General features: G+C 40.3%; 1 protein-coding gene across 4 annotated transcripts in view; it reads right to left on the reverse strand.

Moving 5' to 3' along the window:
- Window positions 1-24,882, reverse strand: part of LOC124554705 (WD repeat-containing protein 7) — a 388,339-nt gene that overhangs the window by 256,806 nt on the left and 106,651 nt on the right. For all 4 annotated transcript variants that reach the window (XM_047128342.1, XM_047128340.1, XM_047128341.1 and 1 more), the window contains one exon: window positions 24,205-24,376. In XM_047128342.1, coding sequence (XP_046984298.1) covers window positions 24,205-24,376 — 172 coding nt within the window. The remainder of the gene's footprint in view (window positions 1-24,204; window positions 24,377-24,882) is intronic.

The raw sequence follows: 24,882 nt of genomic DNA on the forward strand, positions 1-24,882 counted from the left end.
TTAGTTTTATATGATCATTCCACTTCAAATCGTTCCGTACGCATACTCCCAGATATTTTACAGAAGTAACTGCTACCAGTGTTTGTTCCGCTATCATATAATCATACAATAAAGGATCCTTCTTTCTATGTATTCGCAATACATTACATTTGTCTATGTTAAGGGTCAGTTGCCACTTCCTGCACCAAGTGCCTATCCGCTGCAGATCTTCCTGTATTTCGCTACAATTTTCTAATGCAGCAACTTCTCTGTATACTACAGCATCATCCGCGAAAAGCCGCATGGAACTTCCGACACTATCTACTAAGTCATTTATATATATTGTGAAAAGCAATGGTCCCATAACACTCCCCTGTGGCACGCCAGATGTTACTTTAACATCTGTAGACGTCTCTCCATTGATAACAACATGCTGTGTTCTGTTTGCTAAAAACTCTTCAATCCAGCCACACAGCTGGTCTGATATTCCGTAGGCTCTTACTTTGTTTATCAGGCGACAGTGCGGAACTGTATCGAACGCCTTCCGGAAGTCAAGAAAAATAGCATCTACCTGGGAGCCTGTATCCAATATTTTCTGGGTCTCATGAACAAATAAGGCGAGTTGGGTCTCACACGATCGCTGTTTCCGGAATCCATGTTGACTCCTACATATTAGATTCTGGGTTTCCAGAAATGACATGATACGCGAGCAAAAAACATGTTCTAAAATTCTACAAGAGATCGACGTAAGAGATATAGGTCTATAGTTTTGCGCATCTGCTCGACGACCCTTCTTGAAGACTGGGACTATCTGTGCTCTTTTCCAATCATTTGGAACCCTCCGTTCCTCTAGAGACTTGCGGTACACGGCTGTTAGAAGGGGGGCAAGTTCTTTCGCGTACTCTGTGTAGAATCGAATTGGTATCCCGTCAGGTCCAGTGGACTTTCCTCTATTGAGTGATTCCAGTTGCTTTTCTATTCCTTGGACACTTATTTCGATGTCAGCCATTTTTTCGTTTGTGCGAGGATTTAGAGAAGGAACTGCAGTGCGGTCTTCCTCTGTGAAACAGCTTTGGAAAAAGGTGTTTAGTATTTCAGCTTTACGCGAGTCATCCTCTGTTTCAATGCCATCATCATCCCGTAGTGTCTGGATATGCTGTTTCGAGCCACTTACTGATTTAACGTAAGACCAGAACTTCCTAGGATTTTCTGTCAAGTCGGTACATAGAATTTTACTTTCGAATTCAATGAACGCTTCACGCATAGCCCTCCTTACGCTAACTTTGACATCGTTTAGCTTCTGTTTGTCTGAGAGGTTTTGGCTGCGTTTAAACTTGGAGTGGAGCTCTCTTTGCTTTCGCAGTAGTTTCCTAACTTTGTTGTTGTACCACGGTGGGTTTTTCCCGTCCCTCACAGTTTTACTCGGCACGTACCTGTCTAAAACGCATTTTACGATTGCCTTGAACTTTTTCCATAAACACTCAACATTGTCAGTGTCGGAACAGAAATTTTCGTTTTGATCTGTTAGGTAGTCTGAAATCTGCCTTCTATTACTCTTGCTAAACAGATAAACCTTCCTCCCTTTTTTTATATTCCTATTAACTTCCATATTCAGGGATGCTGCAACGGCCTTATGATCACTGATTCCCTGCTCTGTACATACAGATTCGAAAAGTTCCGGTCTGTTTGTTATCAGTAGGTCCAATATGTTATCTCCACGAGTCGGTTCTCTGTTTAATTGCTCGAGGTAATTTTCGGATAGTGCACTCAGTATAATGTCACTCGATGCTCCGTCCCTACCACCCGTCCTAAACATCTGAGTGTCCCAGTCTATATCTGGTAAATTGAAATCTCCACCTAAGACTATAACATGCTGAGAAAATTTATGTGAAATGTATTCCAAATTTTCTCTCAGTTGTTCTGCCACTAATGCTGCTGAGTCGGGAGGTCGGTAAAAGGAGCCAATTATTAACCTAGTTCGGTTGTTTAGTGTAACCTCCACCCATAATAATTCACAGGAACTATCCACTTCTACTTCACTACAGGATAAACTACTACTAACAGCGATGAACACTCCACCACCGGTTGCATGCAATCTATCCTTTCTAAACACCGTCTGTACCTTTGTAAAAATTTCGGCAGAATTTATCTCTGGCTTAAGCCAGCTTTCTGTACCTATAACGATTTCAGCTTCGGTGCTTTCTATCAGCGCTTGAAGTTCCGGTACTTTACCAACGCAGCTTCGACAGTTGACAATTAGAATACCGATTGCTGCTTGTTCCCCGCATGTCCTGACTTTGCCCCGCACCCGTTGAGGCTGTTGCCCTTTCTGTACTTGCCCAAGGCCATCTAACCTAAAAAACCGCCCAGCCCACGCCACACAACCCCTGCTACCCGTGTAGCCGCTTGTTGCGTGTAATGGACTCCTGACCTATCCAGCGGAACCCGAAACCCCACCACCCTATGGCGCAAGTCGAGGAATCTGCAGCCCACACGGTCGCAGAACCGTCTCAGCCTCTGATTCAGACCCTCCACTCGGCTCTGTACCAAAGGTCCGCAGTCAGTCCTGTCGACGATGCTGCAGATGGTGAGCTCTGCTTTCATCCCGCTAGCGAGACTGGCAGTCTTCACCAAATCAGATAGCCGCCGGAAGCCAGAGAGGATTTCCTCCGATCCATAGCGACACACATCATTGGTGCCGACATGAGCGACCACCTGCAGATGGGTGCACCCTGTACCCTTCATGGCATCCGGAAGGACCCTTTCCACATCTGGAATGACTCCCCCCGGTATGCACACGGAGTGCACATTGGTTTTCTTCCCCTCTCTTGATGCCATTTCCCTAAGGGGCCCCATTACGCGCCTGACGTTGGAGCTCCCAACTACCAGTAAGCCCACCCTCTGCGACTGCCCGGATCTTGCAGACTGAGGGGCAACCTCTGGAACAGGACAAGCAGCCATGTCAGGCCGAAGATCAGTATCAGCCTGAGACAGAGCCTGAAACCGGTTCGTCAGACAAACTGGAGAGGCTTTCCGTTCAGCCCTCCGGAATGTCTTTCGCCCCCTGCCACACCTTGAAACGACCTCCCACTCTACCACAGGTGAGGGATCAGCCTCAATGCGGGCAGTATCCCGGGCAACCACAGTCGTAGTCCGATCAGGGGATGCGTGGGACGAGCTGGCCGTCCCCGACAAACCCCCATCCCGACCCCCACAGTGATGCCCATTGGCAACAGCCTCAAGCTGTGTGACCGAAGCCAACACTGCCTGAAGCTGGGAGCGAAGGGATGCCAACTCAGCCTGCATCCGAACACAGCAGTTGCAGTCCCTATCCATGCTAAAAACTGTTTTGCTAAGAACGTCTGAACTAATCTACAGAGAGCGCAAACAAATCGACAAAATTTAAACGGTTATTAAAATACAAGATTGCCTAGAAAATGCAGTAATGCTGCTACTTGCGCACTGCTGACACTGCTCGGCGGCGGAAGGAGACTAAGCGAAATTACACTATTCAGGTACTAAAACACGATGCTACACTCTCAAATACTATAATACGCCCGAAATTTATGAATTAAACAATGCAAGAACCAAAAACACGCAAAGAAATTAAGAATTAAACTATGTAACAAATGAGTGAGCTAGGAGTAAACGACTTGCTGCTCAGCTGCTTATCCAACGGCGGCAGGGAGCACACTGACTGCGACCAACCGACACTGGCCGTTCAAAACAAAACAGTAGACAAACGACTACGCGAATTTGCACTATTCAGGTACTAAAACGCGATGCTACAACTCTCAAATACTATAATACGCCCGAAATTTATGAATTACACAATGCAAGTACCAAAAACACGCAAAGAAATTAAGAATTAAACTATGTAACAAATGAGTGAGCTAGGAGTATACGACTTGCTGCTCAGCTGCTTATCCAACGGCGGCAGGGAGCACACTGACTGCGACCAACCGACACTGGCCGTTCAAAACAAAACAGTAGACAAACGACTACGCGAATTTACACTATTCAGGTACTAAAACGCGATGCTACAACTCTCAAATACTATAATACGCCCGAAATTTATGAATTACACAATGCAAGTACCAAAAACACGCAAAGAAATTAAGAATTAAACTATGTAACAAATGAGTGAGCTAGGAGTATACGACTTGCTGCTCAGCTGCTTATCCAACGGCGGCAGGGGGCACACTGACTGCGACCAACCGACACTGGCCGTTCAAAACAAAACAGTAGACAAACGACTACGCGAATTTACACTATTCAGGTACTAAAACGCGATGCTACAACTCTCAAATACTATAATACGCCCGAAATTTATGAATTACACAATGCAAGTACCAAAAACACGCAAAGAAATTAAGAATTAAACTATGTAACAAATGAGTGAGCTAGGAGTATACGACTTGCTGCTCAGCTGCTTATCCAACGGCGGCAGGGATACGTGCAATGAGATAAAATGAATTGTTCAGATAGTTAAGCGACACAAAAATTTGATAGTAATGGGGCACTGGAATTCAATAGTAGGAAAAGGAAGGGAAGGAAAAATAGTAGGTGAGTATGGACTGGTGGAAAGGAATGAAAGAGGAAGCCACCTGGTAGAGTTTTGCACAGAGCATAACTTAATCAGCAGTAACACTTCGTTTAAGAATAATAAAAGAAGGTTGTATATGTTGAAGAGACTTTGAGACACTGGAAGGTTTCAGATTGATTATACAATGGAAAGACAGAGATTTGGAAACCAGGTTTTAAGTTGCAAAGCATTTCCAGGGGCTGAAGTGGAGTCCAACCACAATTTATTGGTCACAAACTGTACATTAAGATTGAAAAAACTGGAAAAAGGTACAAAATTAAGGAGCTGGTACCTGAATAAGTTGAAAGAACTACAGGTCGCTGAGAGTTCAGAGGGAGCAATAGGCAACAGCTGATTATAATAGGGGAAAGGAATACAAAAAATGACGAATGGATAGCTTTAAGAGATGAAATAGTGAAGGCAGTGGAGGATCAAATAGGTAAAAAGACTAGGCCTTCTAGAAATCTTTGGACAACATAGGTGATATTGAATTTAATTGATAAAAGGAGGAAATATAAAAATGCAGCAAATGGATCAGACAAAAAGGAATACAAACGTTTAAAACATCAGACTGGCAGGAAGTGCAAAATGGCTAGAGGACAAATGTCTGTATTTAGAAGCATTTTTCACTTGGGGAAAGATAAAAACCACCTACAGGAAAATTAAAGAGGTCTTTCGAGAAAAGATAAGCAGCTGCTTGAACATCAAGGACTTAGGGAGGAAACCAGTCCTAAGTAAAGAAGGGAAACCCGAAAGGTGGAAGAAGTATATAAAAGGTCTATACAATGGACATAAACTTAAAGGTAATTTTATAGAAAGGATGCGGATGTAGATGAAGACGAGATGGGAGATATGATAGAGCTCTGAAAGATCTAAGTCTAACCAAGGCCCTAGGAGTAGACAATATTCTATCGGAACAACTGACAGCCTTGGGCGAGTGCAAGCTAACATCCCAAAGATGTTTGGGCTCACATGCAGTTCCTCTTCGTTGAAATGTCTTGGCTCAAACTCATCTAAGGATTGGACCGCGCGTGTCACACTACACACCCTAAATTAGACACTTGTGACCCTTTGGTTAAATTGTTTGGTTGATGGCAAGTTTGCGAAATACAATGTTAACATAACATATAATAACAGTAATAATAATATCGGGAACTAAATTAATGACCCATAAATGATGTAGGCCACACAGTTGTGATTTGGTTAAAATAATGTTTATTTGCAAAGCAAACTAATAGCGAAAGTAGTCATACTTAGAGTTACCGTTACACTCGAGCACATATCCATTTGACACAGTTTGATCATTCACAATCTCATTGAAAAATACAAGTTATCTATGGGAAAAGTTAGAGTTCACAGCAGGCACGCAGCTGCTCACCGCTCAGAGACAGTCCCGTGATACCACACAACGTGAGATTTTTTAAGTCGTTTCACTTCCTAGCTGGCTAAAGACTGACTGTCCGCTTTTGTGTCTCAATCTGAACTGTACCCTTTGGTGTCTCCAGCCAAACTGTCCACTTTGCCGTCTGCACCAGCACTCCCTCTGCCCGTCCACGACCATGTTTCCCACGCGCCGAATATCCTCGCTCAACTGACTAGGCCAGTTCCTTTTCCTGTAGCCATCGATCTGATTGGCTATAGCTTATTCTACATCACTTTACATTTTAACATATTTAAATAATCAAAGCTTGGCACTTTCACATTCTAAATAAAGTAACAATAATATCCATTACATAATCAACATTAAATTCTTTTACATAAAACTAATACAATTTCCTTCTTAACTTTGAATGTCATGGCCAGTAGCCTTGCATCAATGTGCTTTCTGATAAATAAAGAACAAAAGTAACTATTATGCACTAAACTTTACAGCAAATATTCTATTACCTAATGATTCAATAAGGTGTCATGCTGTCATCGTTCAATGTGTTTTGTGTGGAGGAAATAATGATCTGATGATTAAGTGAAAATACTGATAATTTAAATTTACTGTATCTTTCAAACAAATAAAGATACTGAGTTGATATATACAACACTTGTCATTTTAATGATGCGCTTCTATATGGAATGTCGACTGTTAAGCTCGACCAAAGCATTCAGATTTTAGCATTCAGGTCTTTGTTACAAACCTGTTAATTTCACTTTCACAGTAAATCCTAAACTATTATAGATATGATCAATATTCAAGTTTTATTGGGATCACCATGAAAATTTATGGATGATGGCAGATTAAAATTTCTGTGGCTTCATTCCCTGCATCACTACAGAATTAAATAGTTTTCATAATTGTTTCCCTTTATGGCTGATCTTAGGTCCACCATATTTAACACTGCTATGTCTCCTTGGCCACAAAAGCCTTCTACTGGGTTTCCCTATGATGTAGGCTCTAGTCTGTCTCACTCGCACACTACAGTGCTTAGGCCTCAATAGACAGACGCCTGTGAATTTCCCAATTTCATGGTGAATCCGCACCCTCTGCAGCACACAGTCCTGGACGACAGGGTTCGTTCCACAATTCCTGTATACTGACTCTTTCGGCCACAGATTTAAATGGAAGCGCAATGCTCATTAACTCATAAGAGCCAGCCAGGACAAAACTGTTCCATCTGATGAGCCATATGTATGAGACAGGTGAAATGTCCTCAGACTCCAAGAAGAATGTAATATGTGATAATTCCAATTTCAAAAAAAGAAATTGCTGACAGGTGTGGAAATTATCAAGCTCTCAGTTTAACAAGTCATGGTTGCAAGATACTAACAAAAATCTTTATAGAAGAATGGAAAAACTGGTCAAAGCCGACATCGGTGAAGATCATTTTGGATTCTGGAGAAATGTAGGGACACATGAGGAAATACTGATCCTTATCATAGAAGATAGGTTAAGGAAAGGCAAAGCTATGTTTTTAGTATACATACACTTACAGAGAGCATTTGATTGGAATACTCTCTCTGAAATTCTGAAGGTAGCAGGGGTAAAGTACAGGGAATGAAAAGTGATTTACAACTTGTACAGAAACCATACGGCAGTAATCAGAGTCAAGGGGCACGAAAGGGAAGCAGTAGTTGAGAAGGGAATGAGACAAGTTTGTAGCCTATTGCGAATGTTATTCAATCTGTACATTGAGCAAGCTGTAAACGAAAGCAAAGAAAAATTTGGAATAGGAATGAAAGTCAACGGACAAGAAATAAAAACTTGGAAGTTTGCCGATGACACTGTAATTCTGTCAGAGACTGTAAAGGACTTGGAGGGGCATTTGAGTGGAATGGACACTGTCTTAAAAGGAGGATATAAGATGAAGATCAACAGAAGTAAAACAGGGATAATAGACTGCTGTTGAATTAAATCAGGCGATGCTAAGGGAATTAGGTTAGAAAATGAGACGCAAAGTAGTGGACGAGTTTTGCTATTTGGGCAGCAAAATAACTGAGGAAGGCCAACATACAGATGATATAAAATGTAGAGTGACAATGGCAAGGAAGGCATTTCTGAAGAACAAAGTTTGTTAACATCAAATATAGATTTAACTGTAAGTAAGTCCTTTCTGAAAGTATTTGTCTGGAGTATAGTCATGTATGGAAGTGAAACATGGATGATAAACAGCTTCAACAAAAAGAGAATAGAAGCTTTCGAAATGTGGTGCCACAGAAAAATGCTGAAGATTACATGGGTAGACCATGTAACTAATGAGATGGTACTGAACACAACTGGAGAGATGATAAATTTGTGGTACAACCTGATTAGAAGAAGGGATTGTTTGGAAGGACACATTCTGAAGCATCAAGGGATCACAAATTTAGTACTGGCGGGAAGTGTGTGTGGGGTGGGCGTAGAGGGTAAAAATCGTACAGGGAGGCCATGACATAAATACAGCATGCAGATTCAGAAGGATGTAAAATCGTAGAGAGAGAGAGAGAGAGAGAGAGAGAGAGAGAGAGAGAGAGAGAGAGAGAGAGAGAGAGAGAGAGAGATGTATACAGTAAGTAGATTCACAAAGATTTAGGTTGCAATATTTATTCAGAGATGAAGACACACACACACACACACACACACACACACACACAGGATAGAGTAGCATGGAGAGCTGCTTCAAACCGGTCTTTGGACTGAAGACCGCAACAACATAAAATTGAGAACTTTTGCAGAGAATGTTCTTTTGCTCTGAGAATTTTCTCTGGAGAACATTCTCTTTTCTATTCATATGACCCACTGCAGCGTAACTGCCTGACTGGGGATAAATGTGTCAAAAGAAAATAATTCAAAGTGAACGTCTTTATGAAATATTAATTTTGTCAATAGTAGCTGAAACAAATGTTCTTAAAGTTGGATGAGTGCAACTCAGTTTGTTCAAAATAATAAATGTTGCCAGAACTTATGTTCATTTCAACACTTCACTGTAGATGACTTCTCCTGTATGTAAGTGAAGACGGACCAGAGAATACTATGATTCTCAAAATACATGAAAAGTCAGTCATCGTTTCAGGTGCACACTTTTATTACATCACACAGAGCTGCTTGTACTGGAACCTTCATACAATTTCTGATGAGCTTTATATGCTCTTCCTAACACCTGATGTATTGTTGTGTACAGTATTCGCTAATCACAATTACAGAAGTTGTTGATAATTACAAAAAATGTCATCTTTCAGTGGTTACAAGTGAAATGATACGAATAAACAATGCTAATTACATTTTTGTCAATTACACTGAAACTACATTATCCCAAATATTCCTACCATGTTTCCTGTTTCAAATATAAGCATATTAATTTTTAGTGTGAACAGAATTTCAATATATATTATAGCAGCCCAAATAAACACTTTGTTTACATTGTCAATCTGGTTTCATTAAATACAAGATAATTAAATCGTGTTATGTTACCTAATAGCACATTAAGTTAACAGTATGATAAACAGAATTGTTACAGGTTTAAAACATTATAATTACAGTACATTTGGTGTCTTTTGTTACTTGATTGTTAGTAAATTAAACGAACTGACAATACATGTTCCTACCTATAGATGGACATAAAATTTGTGAGTATTTTGACTTTAAGTTATTGAAAATTACACTGCAAAGCTCAAAAGGCAACATACTTATACCGATTCTATCTAATGACATAACAGTTAATCGTGCAGTCCAAATTAGCTTTTAAATTGTAAGAAAAATAAGCTGTTACCTTTCAAAATGCAAGGCATTGTAAATGCATCACACTGCTTCACAAAATTCTCTTCAAAGGAATGTTACACCAAACCAAAATTTCACATCCTCTAGCAGTGCACTCCATTGTAAATCATCTATTGACGTTACATGGAGCAAATGACAGGCAACAAAGAACTGAGGGGGTATGCAGATCTTCACAAGATGCAAACACTGTTATTAATGTCAGACTTGTGTCTACAAACAACTGAAGATCCCTGGCACGTCAAACACCAATCAGTAATGAATTCTTTGTTAATAATTTGCAGTGAATGATAATTTACTGAATTAATGTAAAGTTTTTTTTTTTTTTTAACTATACGATCAGTTTCCATGTAAAATTTAATCATAATTTCAAGGATTAAGCTCTGTAAAGTAAAAGAAATAAATATCAAATTTATAACCGCACTGTTTAAATAGTCTTACAGAGCTCTTGAACAGCACTACACCAAGTTCACTGCTTCAGCCATCTGTGTAGTGTTCCTGATAGCTGATAGCTTTCATAATGATATATATCAAGCATGATTTTTAGACGTGATGCACAACACTAAGACAGTGAAATTCTGGATTCCATCTCAGGAGAGGGAAAATGCCACAGCAGTCAAATAAAATAATTATGGGCAATTGGAATTGTGCTTCTACTTGTAAGATAGCGAAACTTGTATTTTACTGGTTGTATTAGAGTAAGGGGAAAAAATACCTCAGCAACAGATGACACTAACACACATTTGTGTGGAAACACTTGATCTGAAGGTAATTTGAACCCTACTAGTATAAGAAAATTTCATCAGTAATATTTTGCCAGCAAGAAGTACAGCAGTGATGGCTTATACTTTGGACTGTGCACAACTGATGTGCACTAAATCAAAAATCTCTTCACAACAACAAATATTGATCCGCCAATCAGATGGGAAAGTTTCATCTTTGTAGTCCTTCAGCCCCTGGTTACTACTAGAATGCCAACAGCAGTAGATCAGGAAATGTTAAGAGTTGGAGACATGCAGTTTGAAAAAGTGAACACATTTAAGTATCTAGGCGTGGACATCACTCCGAGAAATGAGATTGAATCCGAACTGAAGAAGAGATTACGGGCGGGAAATGCGTGCTACTTCTCACTGAACAGAGTACTTTCATTGCAGATATTGTCTAGGAACTTAAAGATTAGAATACACAAAACTATTATTCTACCAGTTATGCTGTATGGAAATGAGACTTGGTCTCTCACTGTGCAAAATGAAAAGCCATTTCGAGTATTTGAAAACAAAATTTTGAGGAAAATTTTCGGAGCAAAAAGGGATGACATTAGCGGAGAGTGATGAAAACTGCATAATGAAGAGGTTCACAAACTCTATTCAAGCCCTGACATAATCAGTATTATTAAATCACGTAGGCTGCAATGGCCAGGTCACGTAGCTCAAATGGATGAGGACAGGGCAGTGCGCAGAGTACTGGTAGGCCACTTAGAGGGAAAACGTCCTGCGGGGAGACCAAGGCGTATATGGGAGGACAATGTGAAGGCTGATTTGAGGAGCCAAGGTATTGAAGGTGAATGGAAGGAAATAGCCCAAGACAGGGAAAGATGGTGAAAATACGTTGCTGCGGTAATGGATTCTCGAGTCCGGTATGACCAATGAGTGAGTGAGAGTCCTTCAGTGATATTCAGTAGCAGAGTACACCCCAGCTCATAGAGTAACTCACCCCCATTTCTCAATTTCGACAATCTCCCGTAACAACTCAAAACATAATATAACACTGCAAAAGTATTTGTCACAGGCCAAATAACACCGAACTACCTAACACACTATGCTTATTAAAGAAAATGGATCCTATCTCCTTATTTACACTCTAACACTCAGTCTCTCTCTCTCTCTCTCTCTCTCTCTCTCTCTCTCTCTCTCACACACACACACACACACACACACACACACACACACACACACACACACACACACACACTGGTGCAGAAGTAATGTCACAATGAGGACTCTATCGCTACTCACAACACAATCAAATAATTTACATGTCCTTAACATCTCTCTGACAACAAAAAATATACTAGGAACACAAATGTCTTTGAACTGATGAAAAGTATGAAGACTCAAACAGCCCTGGAAATTCTGGCAATAACTTTGAATGTGCTCTTCGTTATAACTGCCACATGTCTGATCTGGGCATGAAAGCTATTCATTACCAATGGTTACACTTTTTTCTATAAGTACTATAATAACCAGGTGCAGTATGTAATCTGATTTATTCTGCTATTACTTGTGCATTTCAACAACCCCCCCACCCAAGGAAAAAAAAATCCATACTCAGATAACAGGAACACTTTTATGTGATCTGAAGTTTGTGCGGCGTATTTCCAATTTAAACAGGTTTTCGGGTATCCGACCGGGTAGCGTTGTAATTTCTCCACAATATTTCGGCAGATGTACATGCTGCCATCTTCAGGCGGTTCCTGACGAATGCTACGCTGTTCCTCTTGGCACCCTATATACAGGGTGTTACAAAAAGGTACGGCCAAACTTTCACAAAACATTCCTCACACACAAATAACAAATAAAGAAAAGATGTTATGTGGACATGTGTCCAGAAACGCTTAATTTCCATGTTAGAGCTCATTTTAGTTTCGTCAGTATGTACTGTACTTCCTCGATTCACCGCCAGTTGGCCCAATTGAAGGAAGGTAATGTTGACTTCGGTGCTTGTGTTGACATGCGACTCATTGCTCTACAGTACTAGCATCAAGCACATCAGTACGTAGCATCAACAGGTTAGTGTTCATCACAAACGTGGTTTTGCAGTCAGTGCAATGTTTACAAATGCGGAGTTGGCAGATGTCCATTTGATGTATGGATTAGCACGGGGCAATAGCCATGGCGTGGTATGTTTGTATCGAGACAGATTTCCAGAACGAAGGTGTCCCGACAGGAAGACGTTCGAAGCAATTGATCAGCGTCTTAGGGAGCATGGAACATTCCAGCCTATGACTCGCGACTGGGGAAGACCTAGAACGACGAGGACACTTGCAATGGACGAGGCAATTCTTCATGCAGTTGATGATAACCCTAATGTCAGCGTCAGAGAAGTTGCTGCTGTACAAGGTAACGTTGACCACGCCACTGTATGGAGAGTGCTACGGGAGAACCAGTTGTTTCCGTACCATGTACAGCGTGTGCAGGCACTATCAGCAGCTGATTGGCCTCCACGGGTACACTCCTGCCAATGGTTCATCCAACAATGTGTCAATCCTCATTTCAGTGCAAATGTTCTCTTTACGGATGAGGCTTCATTCCAACGTGATCAAATTGTAAATTTTCATAATCAACATGTGTGGGCTGACGAGAGTCCGCACGCAATTGTGCAATCACGTCATCAACACAGATTTTCTGTGAACGTTTGGGCAGGCATTGTTGGTGATGTCTTGATTGGGCCCCATGTTCTTCCACCTACGCTCAATGGAGCACGTTATCATGATTTCATACGGGATATTCTACCTGTGTTGCTAGAACATGTGCCTTTGCAAGTACGACACAACATGTGGTTCATGCACGATGGAGCTCCTGCACATTTCAGTCAAAGTGTTCGTACGCTTCTCAACAACAGATTCGGTGACCGATGGATTGGTAGAGGCGGACCAATTCCATGGCCTCCATGCTCTCCTGACCTCAACCCTCTTGACTTTCATTTATGGGGGCATTTGAAAGTTCTTGTCTACGCAACCCCGGTACCAAATGTAGAGACTCTTCGTGCTTGTATTGTGGATGGCTGTGATACAATACGCCATTCTCCAGGGCTGCATCAGCGCATCAGGGATTCCATGCGACGGAGGGTGGATGCATGTATCCTCGCTAACAGAGAACATTTTGAACATTTCCTGTAACAAAGTGTTTGAAGTCACACTGGTATGTTCTGTTGCTGTGTGTTTCCATTCCATGATTAATGTGATTTGAAGAGAAGTAATAAAATGAGCTTTAACATGGAAAGTAAGCGTTTCCGGACACATGTCCACATAACATATTTTCTTTCTTTGTGTGTGAGGAATGTTTCCTGAAAGTTTGGCCGTACCTTTTTGTAACACCCTGTATACTAGCCATTACCCCCTCCACTGTTCCTCTCCTGGTGTCTTCGGTGACGCCAGCGCCGCAGCTACTGGAGGTGGTGTGGGAAGCGGAGCCTGGGTCTGAACTGGGGTCTGCAGTCTCCCTGCTGCCACCGTTGGGGGCGGTCCTCGATCTCTGGGACCGCACCTTTCTCTCCAGGCTGACTGCAGGGTTCCAAGCCTGACTAAGTTGAAGGTCACTGCCTTTTATTAATAAGATCGTCCTGCAGTCGGATTTCGATGGCCTCTTTAGTAATGCAGTCCCAGAAGGAGGAGGATTGACAGTATTTTTGTTTTTTCATCGTCCATAGTATGGCCTGATCATACCTCTTGAAAACAAAAATCAAGCCCACATTTATATGGTTCATTGCAGATCCTATTTTTACCAGGTCACATTCAATATTGTAGCCCTGATCCCTATCAATACTGTTTCCTGCTCCACCCACTATTACAATATGATCCTGCTTTGTAAAATCCTTGCTCAGTGATCCTACATCCTCTTATCACTTGGCTAAGACGTGCACTGGGCTTGAAAGAACTTGTGACCTGGTACCTATCACCTAATTTTTCCTGCAAGATGTGGCCCACACCTCTTCCATGGCTACTACCTACAGGATGTATACGACCTGGGACAACTGGGAGATCCAGGAGAAACGTGGGAATTTTTCCATCCAGGAGAAAACAGGGGAAAACTTTGGAATTTTTTAGAATTCTGGGAATTTTACATTGTTTTAGTTTTCAGTTAAACTTTTGTAACTTTGACTGATAAAGAACCAATACTCTAACAAAGGATAGTACTTTATCTCGTTACTGCAGAATAATACTGCAACAAGAAAATATGAATGAGATCAAAAAAAACTTAAATGGCAAAGGAAATGCGTCATATACAACAACAAAACACAGTGGTCATACGTGTCTGCCACCATCAAAATGTATCAAAGGCTTTAGGAAGACATTGCAATGCTTCATAACAACAAATTGCCTTTGATGAGGAAGATGTCACAACTGTTTACATTAGATTTGTTTGAGCAGTTGCGAGTGAGCTCACGCACATGTGCAGTTGAGTTGCGTATGAGTAGTACCTTCTCCCACTTCTGGCCACAGAAGTGTGGCAGTTAGCTGTATAAGCAATAGCAGCAAGCAGCCAGATGATACCTGGAAAAAATTTACTGGCGTGTCTAAGCTGCCAAATTCACACATGTGCAACAGGCCTTGATGTAGGGGGTGGGGGGCAAACCCGGGTATCTACCTCGGGCAGCAATTTCACGGAGGGGGCGGAGGGGGGGGGGGGGACATTGTTTCACAAAGCACCTAGCATCCAGCACATGTTGTTCTATCGGTTATTCAATTCATATGATTTTGAAATGCATCCCTGTTGGTTTTTGAACAAATTCTAAATTGATTTCTGAATGAATCATAAGTTGATTTTTGAATGCATGCATAGTGTACACTACGTCTCTCACAGGGGAATCCCCGTCGCATCTAGAAATAAACTTTTCCGCAGACAAAAGGGGACGGGGCTAAGTGAGCTGAGAGGAATAAAGCCAAATGGCTGAAGGCCATTGCTGTTTGTGGTTGACAGGGTTTGCGAATGAACCAGCACTGTTGTTATTACTAGCCTAATCCATAGATTCTGATCACCAGATTGGAAATAAATGACTAACAGGAAATAACAGGTAAGAAAGCTTACATATTACCTTCTCTGTGTGTCCAAGAAAATGAAATTTTGACAGAAAATTTTTGGCCATACTGCTACACTTGTAATAAGGGCCAGTTGTACAGTCCCCAGCTAGCAGCCACTGAAGTTCTATTCTGTGAGTAGCGCAGAAAACGCGTTGTATGAACACGTAATAACGCCTAACTGGAGAATAAATGCGGGATAACTAAACCGGTGATTGTGGCAGGGTCAGTGAAGTTAACCAGAGAATAAGTTTTGACACTGGCTGGAATAGTTACAGAATTAGTGATGACAAGATTGGTTTGTTAGAATAAGGAAGGAGAAGACATGAGGACATCACACAAATTATGGAAGAATATGACGATTCCAAATTCATATAAAAATTTCGTACTACTACTTTTCGATCCCATGCTTCAGAAGCTGGAGCATATGAATGAAATGTGAAACTATTTCATAACATAAAACCTTTTGCTTGTAGGAGGCCTAATAGGCATTTGATATTGGTACTTCATGAATTATATTCTGTCTGGTTATAAAAATGACCATTTGTGCCAAAACAGTCTTATTTATTTGGTGTGTGTTTAAAATCACTGCCATATTAGGCAGGCCTGTTCCATTTTATCTATCAGATAGTGACAAAATACATGTAATCAGTTCAAGAAACCACGCCAGTCTTGAGTACTACTTGTATTGACAGCTTTTTCAGTATTAGACATCATCATTTCGTTTTTTCATGTAGCAAAACGTTTGACAAACTTTGATGAGTTAATGAATTCTTTCCCAGAAAGGAAAGCACGACATGTAAAGCTGTAGCAATATTAGAAAGAAAAAAATGCTAGGACTTTAGGATTGAAGAAATGTGTACTGTCTTGCTTGTCTCTACCTTTATGTATTATACATTTAATTTTATGTCACACAAAACAAGAAGTTATAAGCTAATAGGCAATAAGGAGTGCAAGGAGGGGGAGGGGGAGGGGGAGGGGGAGGGAAAGAAGGGAACGAGGGGCAGGATGTCAAACCGGCCGACTGGGAGCGGGAGAGGCTGTTTTAATTTCCACTGTCCTGAATATAGTTTGATAGCATCCATTAAAAAATATTACAAGTTTGAATTCCACAGAACAAAATATATTGACGTGTGATAGAAGAATGCTGCGTGAAGATGCCTGGCACTGCACTTTGGCACACTTAAAACCAAATGACATGTCTTACATTTCCTTGAACACACTTGTTTTATGTATCAGACTCTTCAGAAAGATGTGCACTACAAAATGAACATATTTTTGAAAAGTCGATTTTTTTTTTAATTTTTGGCATCTTACCTCAAACGCTTGAGGGATGGGGGAGGGGGGGAGTGCCACCATTTCCCTGGTTTGGAAATATCATAGGTCCGGGGCTGAACTGCAGAGCAGTCAGAGTTGTAGTGGGGAGGTGGCTAGTCTCCACTTTATGTTTGGTGATTATGCTGTTTCCTCTTCGTTTATTGCTCTCACGTCAAATAAAAACAAAACAGATATCTGTGGCCTGGAGCTATCAAGTGAATTAAAATACATTCACATAATTATGGAAGACTAAAATATGTTATTAGTTTCAGATTGTATTTTATTTCCACCTTTGTGCCAGTCAAGTATTAATCACCTTGCAGAACAGTGAAGTTATTTTTGTAGGTTTGCCAAAAAAAATTGGCTTTTATTAATTTCTTCTGCTGAGAGAGTCAATTTATTTTAAACAAATGGTTTAATTCCACATTATTGAATAGTTTCAACTGTTCGTTTTCATCTTCTAGCACGTATGGCATTATGCCGTAATAAAGAACAAAACACTAGATAATACAGTACTAGTACTCCAAGAAAATTTATACCCAAATCTGGGCACACGAATGTGCACTTGAATTAAGCATTTTAGCATGGTTCATGATATTCTGACGCTCTTGGAATATCCTCTAATGTCTTGTTTCTTTTATGACATAGTGTAAGATTTTTTAATGCTTTACAAGAATGAACATATAGGCTTCCTGCATCATCGTAGCTGCACAAGCACGGTGACACCTGTTATCCGGCAACTACTGAACCTGTTTCTAACAGCTCTTCAGATTAATCATCTTGTGGTGCACTTCTTCTTGTTATGTCCGTGCTTGCTACGAAAATAGGATGAGAAGTTCTGCGTTATCAAGACACTTTTTTTCTGTTTTGTTTCACCCATACATGTTTCAGCACTTTTGTGCGGTTTTGGGAAAATATTGTGATGGTTGTTTGAAAAGCATTACTTTCAGAGTAAATTTCCTTTTACGCCCCTCTGCGGGGCTGGGGGTTAGAATAGGCCTGTGGTATTCCTGCCTGTCGTATGAGGCGACCAAAAGGAGTTCCACACATTTCAGCCTTTGTGGCTGTCCCCTGTAGGGTAGAGTTTGACACCCATTCCTCAAAATTTTTCCGAAGAGCGAGCCAAATGGGGAAGGGCATCTTCCAAGGTTCATCGTATACATCGTGCATTGAGATCTTCAGCCCACTTTCTCGTCGTTGCGTTGCAGTCCTGCCCATTCTCCATCTCTTGGGTGAGGATGCCTTCCTGGGTGCGTTTTCCACCATGCACTATGCAGTGCCAATTCTGCGTCAACGATGACCATGGACTTCTTTGCATCCGATACCCTGCACGGTAGCCAGTCTGTCGTGGTGGGGCCGCCACGTACCCTGTTGGTTGAAGCCCCCTGACCACACAGGGATCGCTCTGCTCATGCCTGCGCCATTAATTCCCTATGTATGCCAAGGGGTAGATGCCCACCCCCCTGGGGCATAGGGACTCCCGGCAATGGCCATCCTGCCAGGTGGCCTTTGCTGCAGCTGGGTGATGCCTGTGGGGAGGGCCCTCGGTCGGAGTGGGCGGCATCAGGGCGGATGAGACGCGATGAAGTGTAGTCCATCATCTCTTGCTGGTGGTGAAACACCAGCAGTCTCTAAGCTGAACAGCTCTGTCAGGGGAGTCAATATGGAGTTTTATCAGTTCTTCAGGTGGCTACTTTGTCAGGCATGGGTTTGATTCCTGTACATACTATTGGTAGGTGGGACTTCACAAGGCATGGTCTGCATGGCAGTAGGAAAAGGAAGGGTAAATTGGCCGGGGTAATGGCAAAATCTTTAAGGCGGGGGTGGGGGAGGGGGCTGCTCAAACTCGTGTGAGCACCTCTCTTTTAGGCTAAGATCTGTGTCCAATGATTCAATACTGAGTGAAATTAAGCTTAATGAAATGCTGAGACAGGCAGGTACTAGAGATGTGAAAATATCACAAGATTCTCATAGATATATGGTGAAAAATAAAGTTAGTATATTGCATCATCAGAATATCAGGGGATTAAAAAACGAAGTAGATTAGCTTCTTGTTTTTTTTCGAAGATTTAGAAACTGAGGGTTAGACAGGGGCACTATACCTGTCTGAACATCATACAGTCGAAGATATGGAAAAGGTAAATGCAGGCGGCTATAAGCTGTAAGCTCATGTAAGTAGAGACACTATGAAGAGAGCAGGAGTTGCCACAAATGTTCAAATTTATCACAGAGAGAAAAATCTAGAAACTAAAAACTTTTGTGTAGAGCAATGTATAAAAGCATGCGCCTGTGAGCTTAAACTAAGTAATGGTACTTTTTAATTGTAGTGGTGTATAGGTCACCATTGGGAAATTTTCTGCTATTTCTGAAAAACTTGCATTCATTGTTATGTTATCTGTGAAACAGAGGGAAGCAATTTATTGTTTATGGTGATTACAATGTACATTTTATGAAAGTGTCTCATAGAAAGAATGACCTTGAAGAACTACTTGCTTCTTTCAATTTGACATCAAGTTACTGAATTCATACTCAGGCAGGTACACGAAAGCAGCACAATGATACATAACTTTTTATAGACCAAGACATATTTAATTAAATTAAAATGTTTCTTATTAAGAATGGTCTTTCTGCTTAGAGGTACGACGAACATTAAACTTGAGATATAGTTATCTAAAAAACACATTGCTCTCAAATAAGAAGTTTCATTTATGTATTACTTTCCAATATTCAATGAATGAACTGCAAAACTGAAAATTTTGTAAAAAGATAAAAATTAAGGCATTTTTGACCTGATTTTGCAAAAAACTGTGCTCTATAAAACTTTCCAAACTGAGCTCATTAGGAAGATCATGGCTTTAACCGTCAAAAAAAGTGTATTTGATTATCCAATGCAAGCTAACAATGCTAGATAATTTGAAAAAAAAAAATGGGTGTAAAAAAGATCGGTGTGAAAATCATGGCAGAAAAAAATTTTAACTTCTGATTCTTATGCCTGGTAGGGTAAACACATGCTGAAGATGAAACTTGATATGCAGTCAGTAGCACAAGGATGTGGAACACAAAATTTCATTAATCTACTATTTTCCAGTAATGTAAAAATTTGTTGAAAAGATCATTTTTGTGGAAAGTTGAGAAACATGGTATATTTGACACATATTTTGCAAACACTATTTTCTAGTAAAGCTTCAAAACCAGTCATATGGAACAACATGTTTTAAGACCCCCCCCCACACCAGAGCAGTCAGTTTAATTTCCAACTTGAGCTAACACACTGTAAATAAAGCTTTAACTTTGGACAGCAACAACTTAGTAACATAAGGTTTTCCAGTATGAATCCTCATTCACATTACTGATTTCTAAATTTCTACAAAATCAGCTGAAACTTGACTTTTGCTAAAATTACAAAAATGAATCCCATTCAATCTGCTTTTAAAAAAATCCGTTTTCCATAACTGATTTCACACTAATCACATTTGGAAGAGCATATTTTGAAGTATTCAGAACATCACATTCCATTTTCCAATATGCACTAACAATACCTGAAAACGACGGGAAATTTGAGGGAACGTACCATGGTTAACAGGCTACATTGCAGCAACATGCTACCCACGTTTTCTTGCATATGGATTTTATTTTTAAATTGACAAGAAATATCCAACGAAATACCATGGGTCCATGGTGACACTGTCACTACTGGGTCAAGAACAACTGGCAACCCATCGCCATACGGTTCTTGCCCAATAGCTGTGCAATACCAGCCACAGGTGGGTTTCTTCATCCATGTTCTCAAGTGTGTAATTTGATTTCTTAATGTAGGTTCTAAACCTTGTGGTGGTACCAGTTTGCTTACAAAGCCATTTGTTAAGTACATTATCTCCAGTTCCCAAATCTGTAGGAGTATCTCAAATAGGCGGCAAGCAAACAACAATTTCAATTTTTACTGTTAACTTCTCTGATGGAATTTATGCACCCTCAAGGCACAGCTCATTCATTTTAAGATCCGAAAGACAGGATGCTTGTTGCGCACCAGAACAACACCTCATTTCCACACACTGTTCGTTCAGTATCAGCATACAACACAAAATATCAATTTCCAGAAAATGATCGGCAGAAAGTGGTTCAAAAATTACGAAAAATGTAAACTGCAATCTTGCGAAGTTAAAAATCAATATTACTTTTTGCTTGCTGCCTATGTTAGATACTCCTACAGACTTGAGAATCGGAGATAAAGTACTTAGCAAATGGCTTTGTAAGCAGGCTGGTACCACCACAAGGCTTTCGAATCGAAATTAACAAATCATATTACATGCTAGGGAACCCAGATGAATAAACCCACCTGGGCTGGTATAGCATAGCTATTGGATACCACCCCTGTGGCAGTGGGGTTGTAGGTTCATGTTCTTCAACTGGTAGGCACAATGTCAACATGGACCAATGCAATATAGTGAGATAAAACAGAAACCACATGCAATGAAACAAGAACAACAGATTGCTGCAATGTAGCCGTCAAATTTCTCTGTCATTTTCTGGTATTGTTAGTGCTCATAGGAAAATAAAACATGACGCTCTTTCCAAATTTGATTAGTCTGAAATCAATTATGGAAAACAAATGTTCTAAAAGCAAACTGAATGTGATCTATTTTTGCAAATTTTATGAAAAAATAAAGTTTGAACTGATTTTCTAGAACTTTAGAAAGCAGTACATGAATGATATTTTATATTAGGAAACCTTATGTTGCTAAGTAGTTGTGTCCAAAGTTTCATGTTTATCAATGCCTTTAATCAATGAGATATAAGAAGTCAAATTTGAAACTATATTCGCAGAGAGGTTTTTCTGGCTAGTTTGCCTCAATCTAAGTAACATCGTTAGTCCACGTTGGGCATTAGGCCCACTGTCCTGAGTCAACTTAAAACATGTTGTTCGAATGAGACTGGTTTTGAAGCTTTACTAGAAAACAGTGTTTGTAAAGAAGTGTCAAATGTACCCTTCTTTTCACCATTTCACAAAAACCACAATTTTTTTTGGCGAATTTCTAGATTATTGGAAAATAGTTGGTGAATTTTGTATTCCATGTCCTAGTCTTCACTCCTTCCGATTTGATCATGTAAGCGTAGAAAAGTTGTGGAATGTTTTCAAAGAGATAGTATCAACAGCAATTGAGAGATATATACCACATAAATTAATAAGTGATGGTACTGATCCCCCATGGTACACAAAACGGGTCAGATCGTTGTTGCAGAAGCAACGAAAAAAATCAAGCCAACTTTAAAAGAACGCAAAATTCCCAAGATTGGCAAAGTTTTACAGAAGTTCGAAATATGGCGTGTATTTCAATCCGAGATGCTTTTAATAATTTTCACAACGAAATTCTGCCTCGAAATCTGGCAGAAAACCCAAAGAGATTCTGGTCATACATAAAGCACACCAGTGGCAAGACACAATCAATACCTTCACTGCGTGATAACAATGGTGAAGTCACTGATGACAGTGCCACTAAAGCAGAGTTATTAAACACAGTTTTCCGAAACTCCTTCACCAAAGAAGACGAAGTAAATATTCCTGAATTCTAATCAAGGACAACTGCCAAGATGAGAAGCATAGAAGTAGATATCCTCAGTGTAACAAAGCAGCTTAAATCACTTAATAAAGGCAAGGCCTCTGGTCCAGATTGTATACTAGTCAAGTTCCTCTCAGAGTATGCTGATAACATAGCTCCGTATTTAGCAATTATATACAACCACTCGCTCACAGAAAGGTACGTGCCTAAAGACTGAAAAATTACTCAAGTCACACCAATACCCAAAAAGGGAAGTAGGAGTAATCCGCTGAATTACAGGCATATATCACTAACGTCGATTTGTTGTAGGGTTTTAGAACATATACTGTATTTGAACATTATGAAGTACCTTGAAGAAAACGATTTATTGACACATAGTCAGCACGGATTCAGAAAATATCGTTCTTGTGAAACAACTAGCTCTTTATAATCATGAAGTAATAAGTGCTATTGACAGGGGATGTCAAACTGATTCCGTATTTTTAGATTTCCAGAACGCTTTCGACATCGTTCCTCACAAGCATCTTCTAATCAAACTGCGTGCCTACGGAATATCGCCTCAGTTGTGCGACTGGATTCGCGATTTCCTGTCAGAAAGGTCACAGTTCGTAGTAGTAGACGGAAAGTCATCGAGTAAAACAGAAGTAATATCCAGCGTTCCCCAAGGAAGTGTTATAGGCCCTCTATTGTTCCTGATCTATATTAATGACATAGGAGACAATCTGAGCAGCCATCTTAGATTGTTTGCAGATGATGCTGTCATTTACCGTCTTGTAAAATAATCAAATGATCAAAATGACTTGCAAAATGATTTAGATAAGATATCTGTATGGTTCGAAAAGTGGCAATTGACCCTGAATAAAGAAAAGTGCGAAGTTATTCACATGAGTAGTAAAAGAAATCAGCTAAATTTCGATTATGCGATAAGTCACACAAATCTGAGAGCTGTGAATTCAACTGAATACTTAGGGATTACAATTACAAATAACCTAAATTGGAACGATTACATAGATAATATTATGGGTAGAGCAAACCAAAGTCTGCGATTGATTGGCAGAACACTTAGAAGGTGCAACAGGTCTACCAAAGAGATTGCTTACACTATGCTTGTCTGCCCTATTCTGGAGTACTGCTGTGCAGTGTGGGATTCGCATCAGATGGGACTGACGGATGACATCGAAAAAGTACAAAGAAGGGCAGGGGAGATAGCGTCACAGACATGATACGTGAATTGGAGTGGCAAACATTAAAACAAAGGTGTTTTTTGGTTGCAACGGGATCTTCTCATGAAATTTCAATCACCAGTTTTCTCCTCCGATTGCGAAAACATTCTGTTGGCGTCCACCTGCATAGGGAGAAATGATCATCACGATAAAATAAGAGAAATCAGGGCTCGCACGGAAAAATTTAAATGCTCGTTTTTCCCGTGTGCCATTCGGGAGTGGAACGGTAGAGAGACGGCATGAAGGTGGTTCATTGAATCCTCTGCCAGGCACTTTATTGTGAATAGCAGAGTAATCACGTAGATGTAGATGTAGACATGAAAACTGAAGAGTTATGGAAACAAAATAAAAGCAGTTAACACAAGTGAATAGCTAAAAAGACTGATTCTGAATGGAGGGCCTGTACTGTAGGTAACAGACTGTTTGATAACCATCTTCTACAGAATACAGAAGGATGCAAAACCCATTAAACCACACTAAAACACAATACACTACTACAGACAAGAGGACTACAATAAAGTAGGACCTAGATAACAGCATCAAGGAAAAAAATTATGAAATACCTGGTGGCTTGTCAAATTCTTCTTGCTTTATCTGTAATAGCTGCCCATCTGTTACATCTGGAACAGACCACACTACTACTGAACCCTCTGAATCACCACGCACTAAGAGCTTGAGAGTCCGGCCTTGTCGATGAATCACATGGTAACGTAGAGCTGGAGGGCAAGAAAGCAGCTGCAAAACACAATTACAATTAAAAATAGAACTTCCGTAGAGTAATTTTGCACTGACAGCCTAACTTTAGACATAGTCCAATACCGGAACATACAAATAGCTGTTATGTTTAATACGATCAAGTCATACTATGACCAGTCCAATTAATTTTAAACAATAATTAATATTAAATATTTGGTTGCATTAAATTATAATAAAGTTTGTGGACTACAGCAAATACGGCAAAATCAATGATATGGCCTAAAAAGTCATTCGTAATATCTGACATTTCAACAATTTACAATAAAAAATGTCACCATCCAATGCATTTCCTGCCTTAATTATTGCACAGTGACAATCTGGTAAAACATCTCAAAACTTGGTGTGACTTGCTCTGGTACTGTCATACATGATGAACTTTAAGGCACATACAGATTGAATTCATATGGTGCACTTTCAACTGACAGCCTGGTAAATTGGCTATCAGAGTGCTTTTCATTTTCACAACTGTTTGGGCAAATATGTTA

The sequence above is a fragment of the Schistocerca americana genome, chromosome X (genome assembly GCF_021461395.2).
Source record: "Schistocerca americana isolate TAMUIC-IGC-003095 chromosome X, iqSchAmer2.1, whole genome shotgun sequence".
Classification (NCBI taxonomy): Eukaryota; Metazoa; Arthropoda; class Insecta; order Orthoptera; family Acrididae; genus Schistocerca; species Schistocerca americana.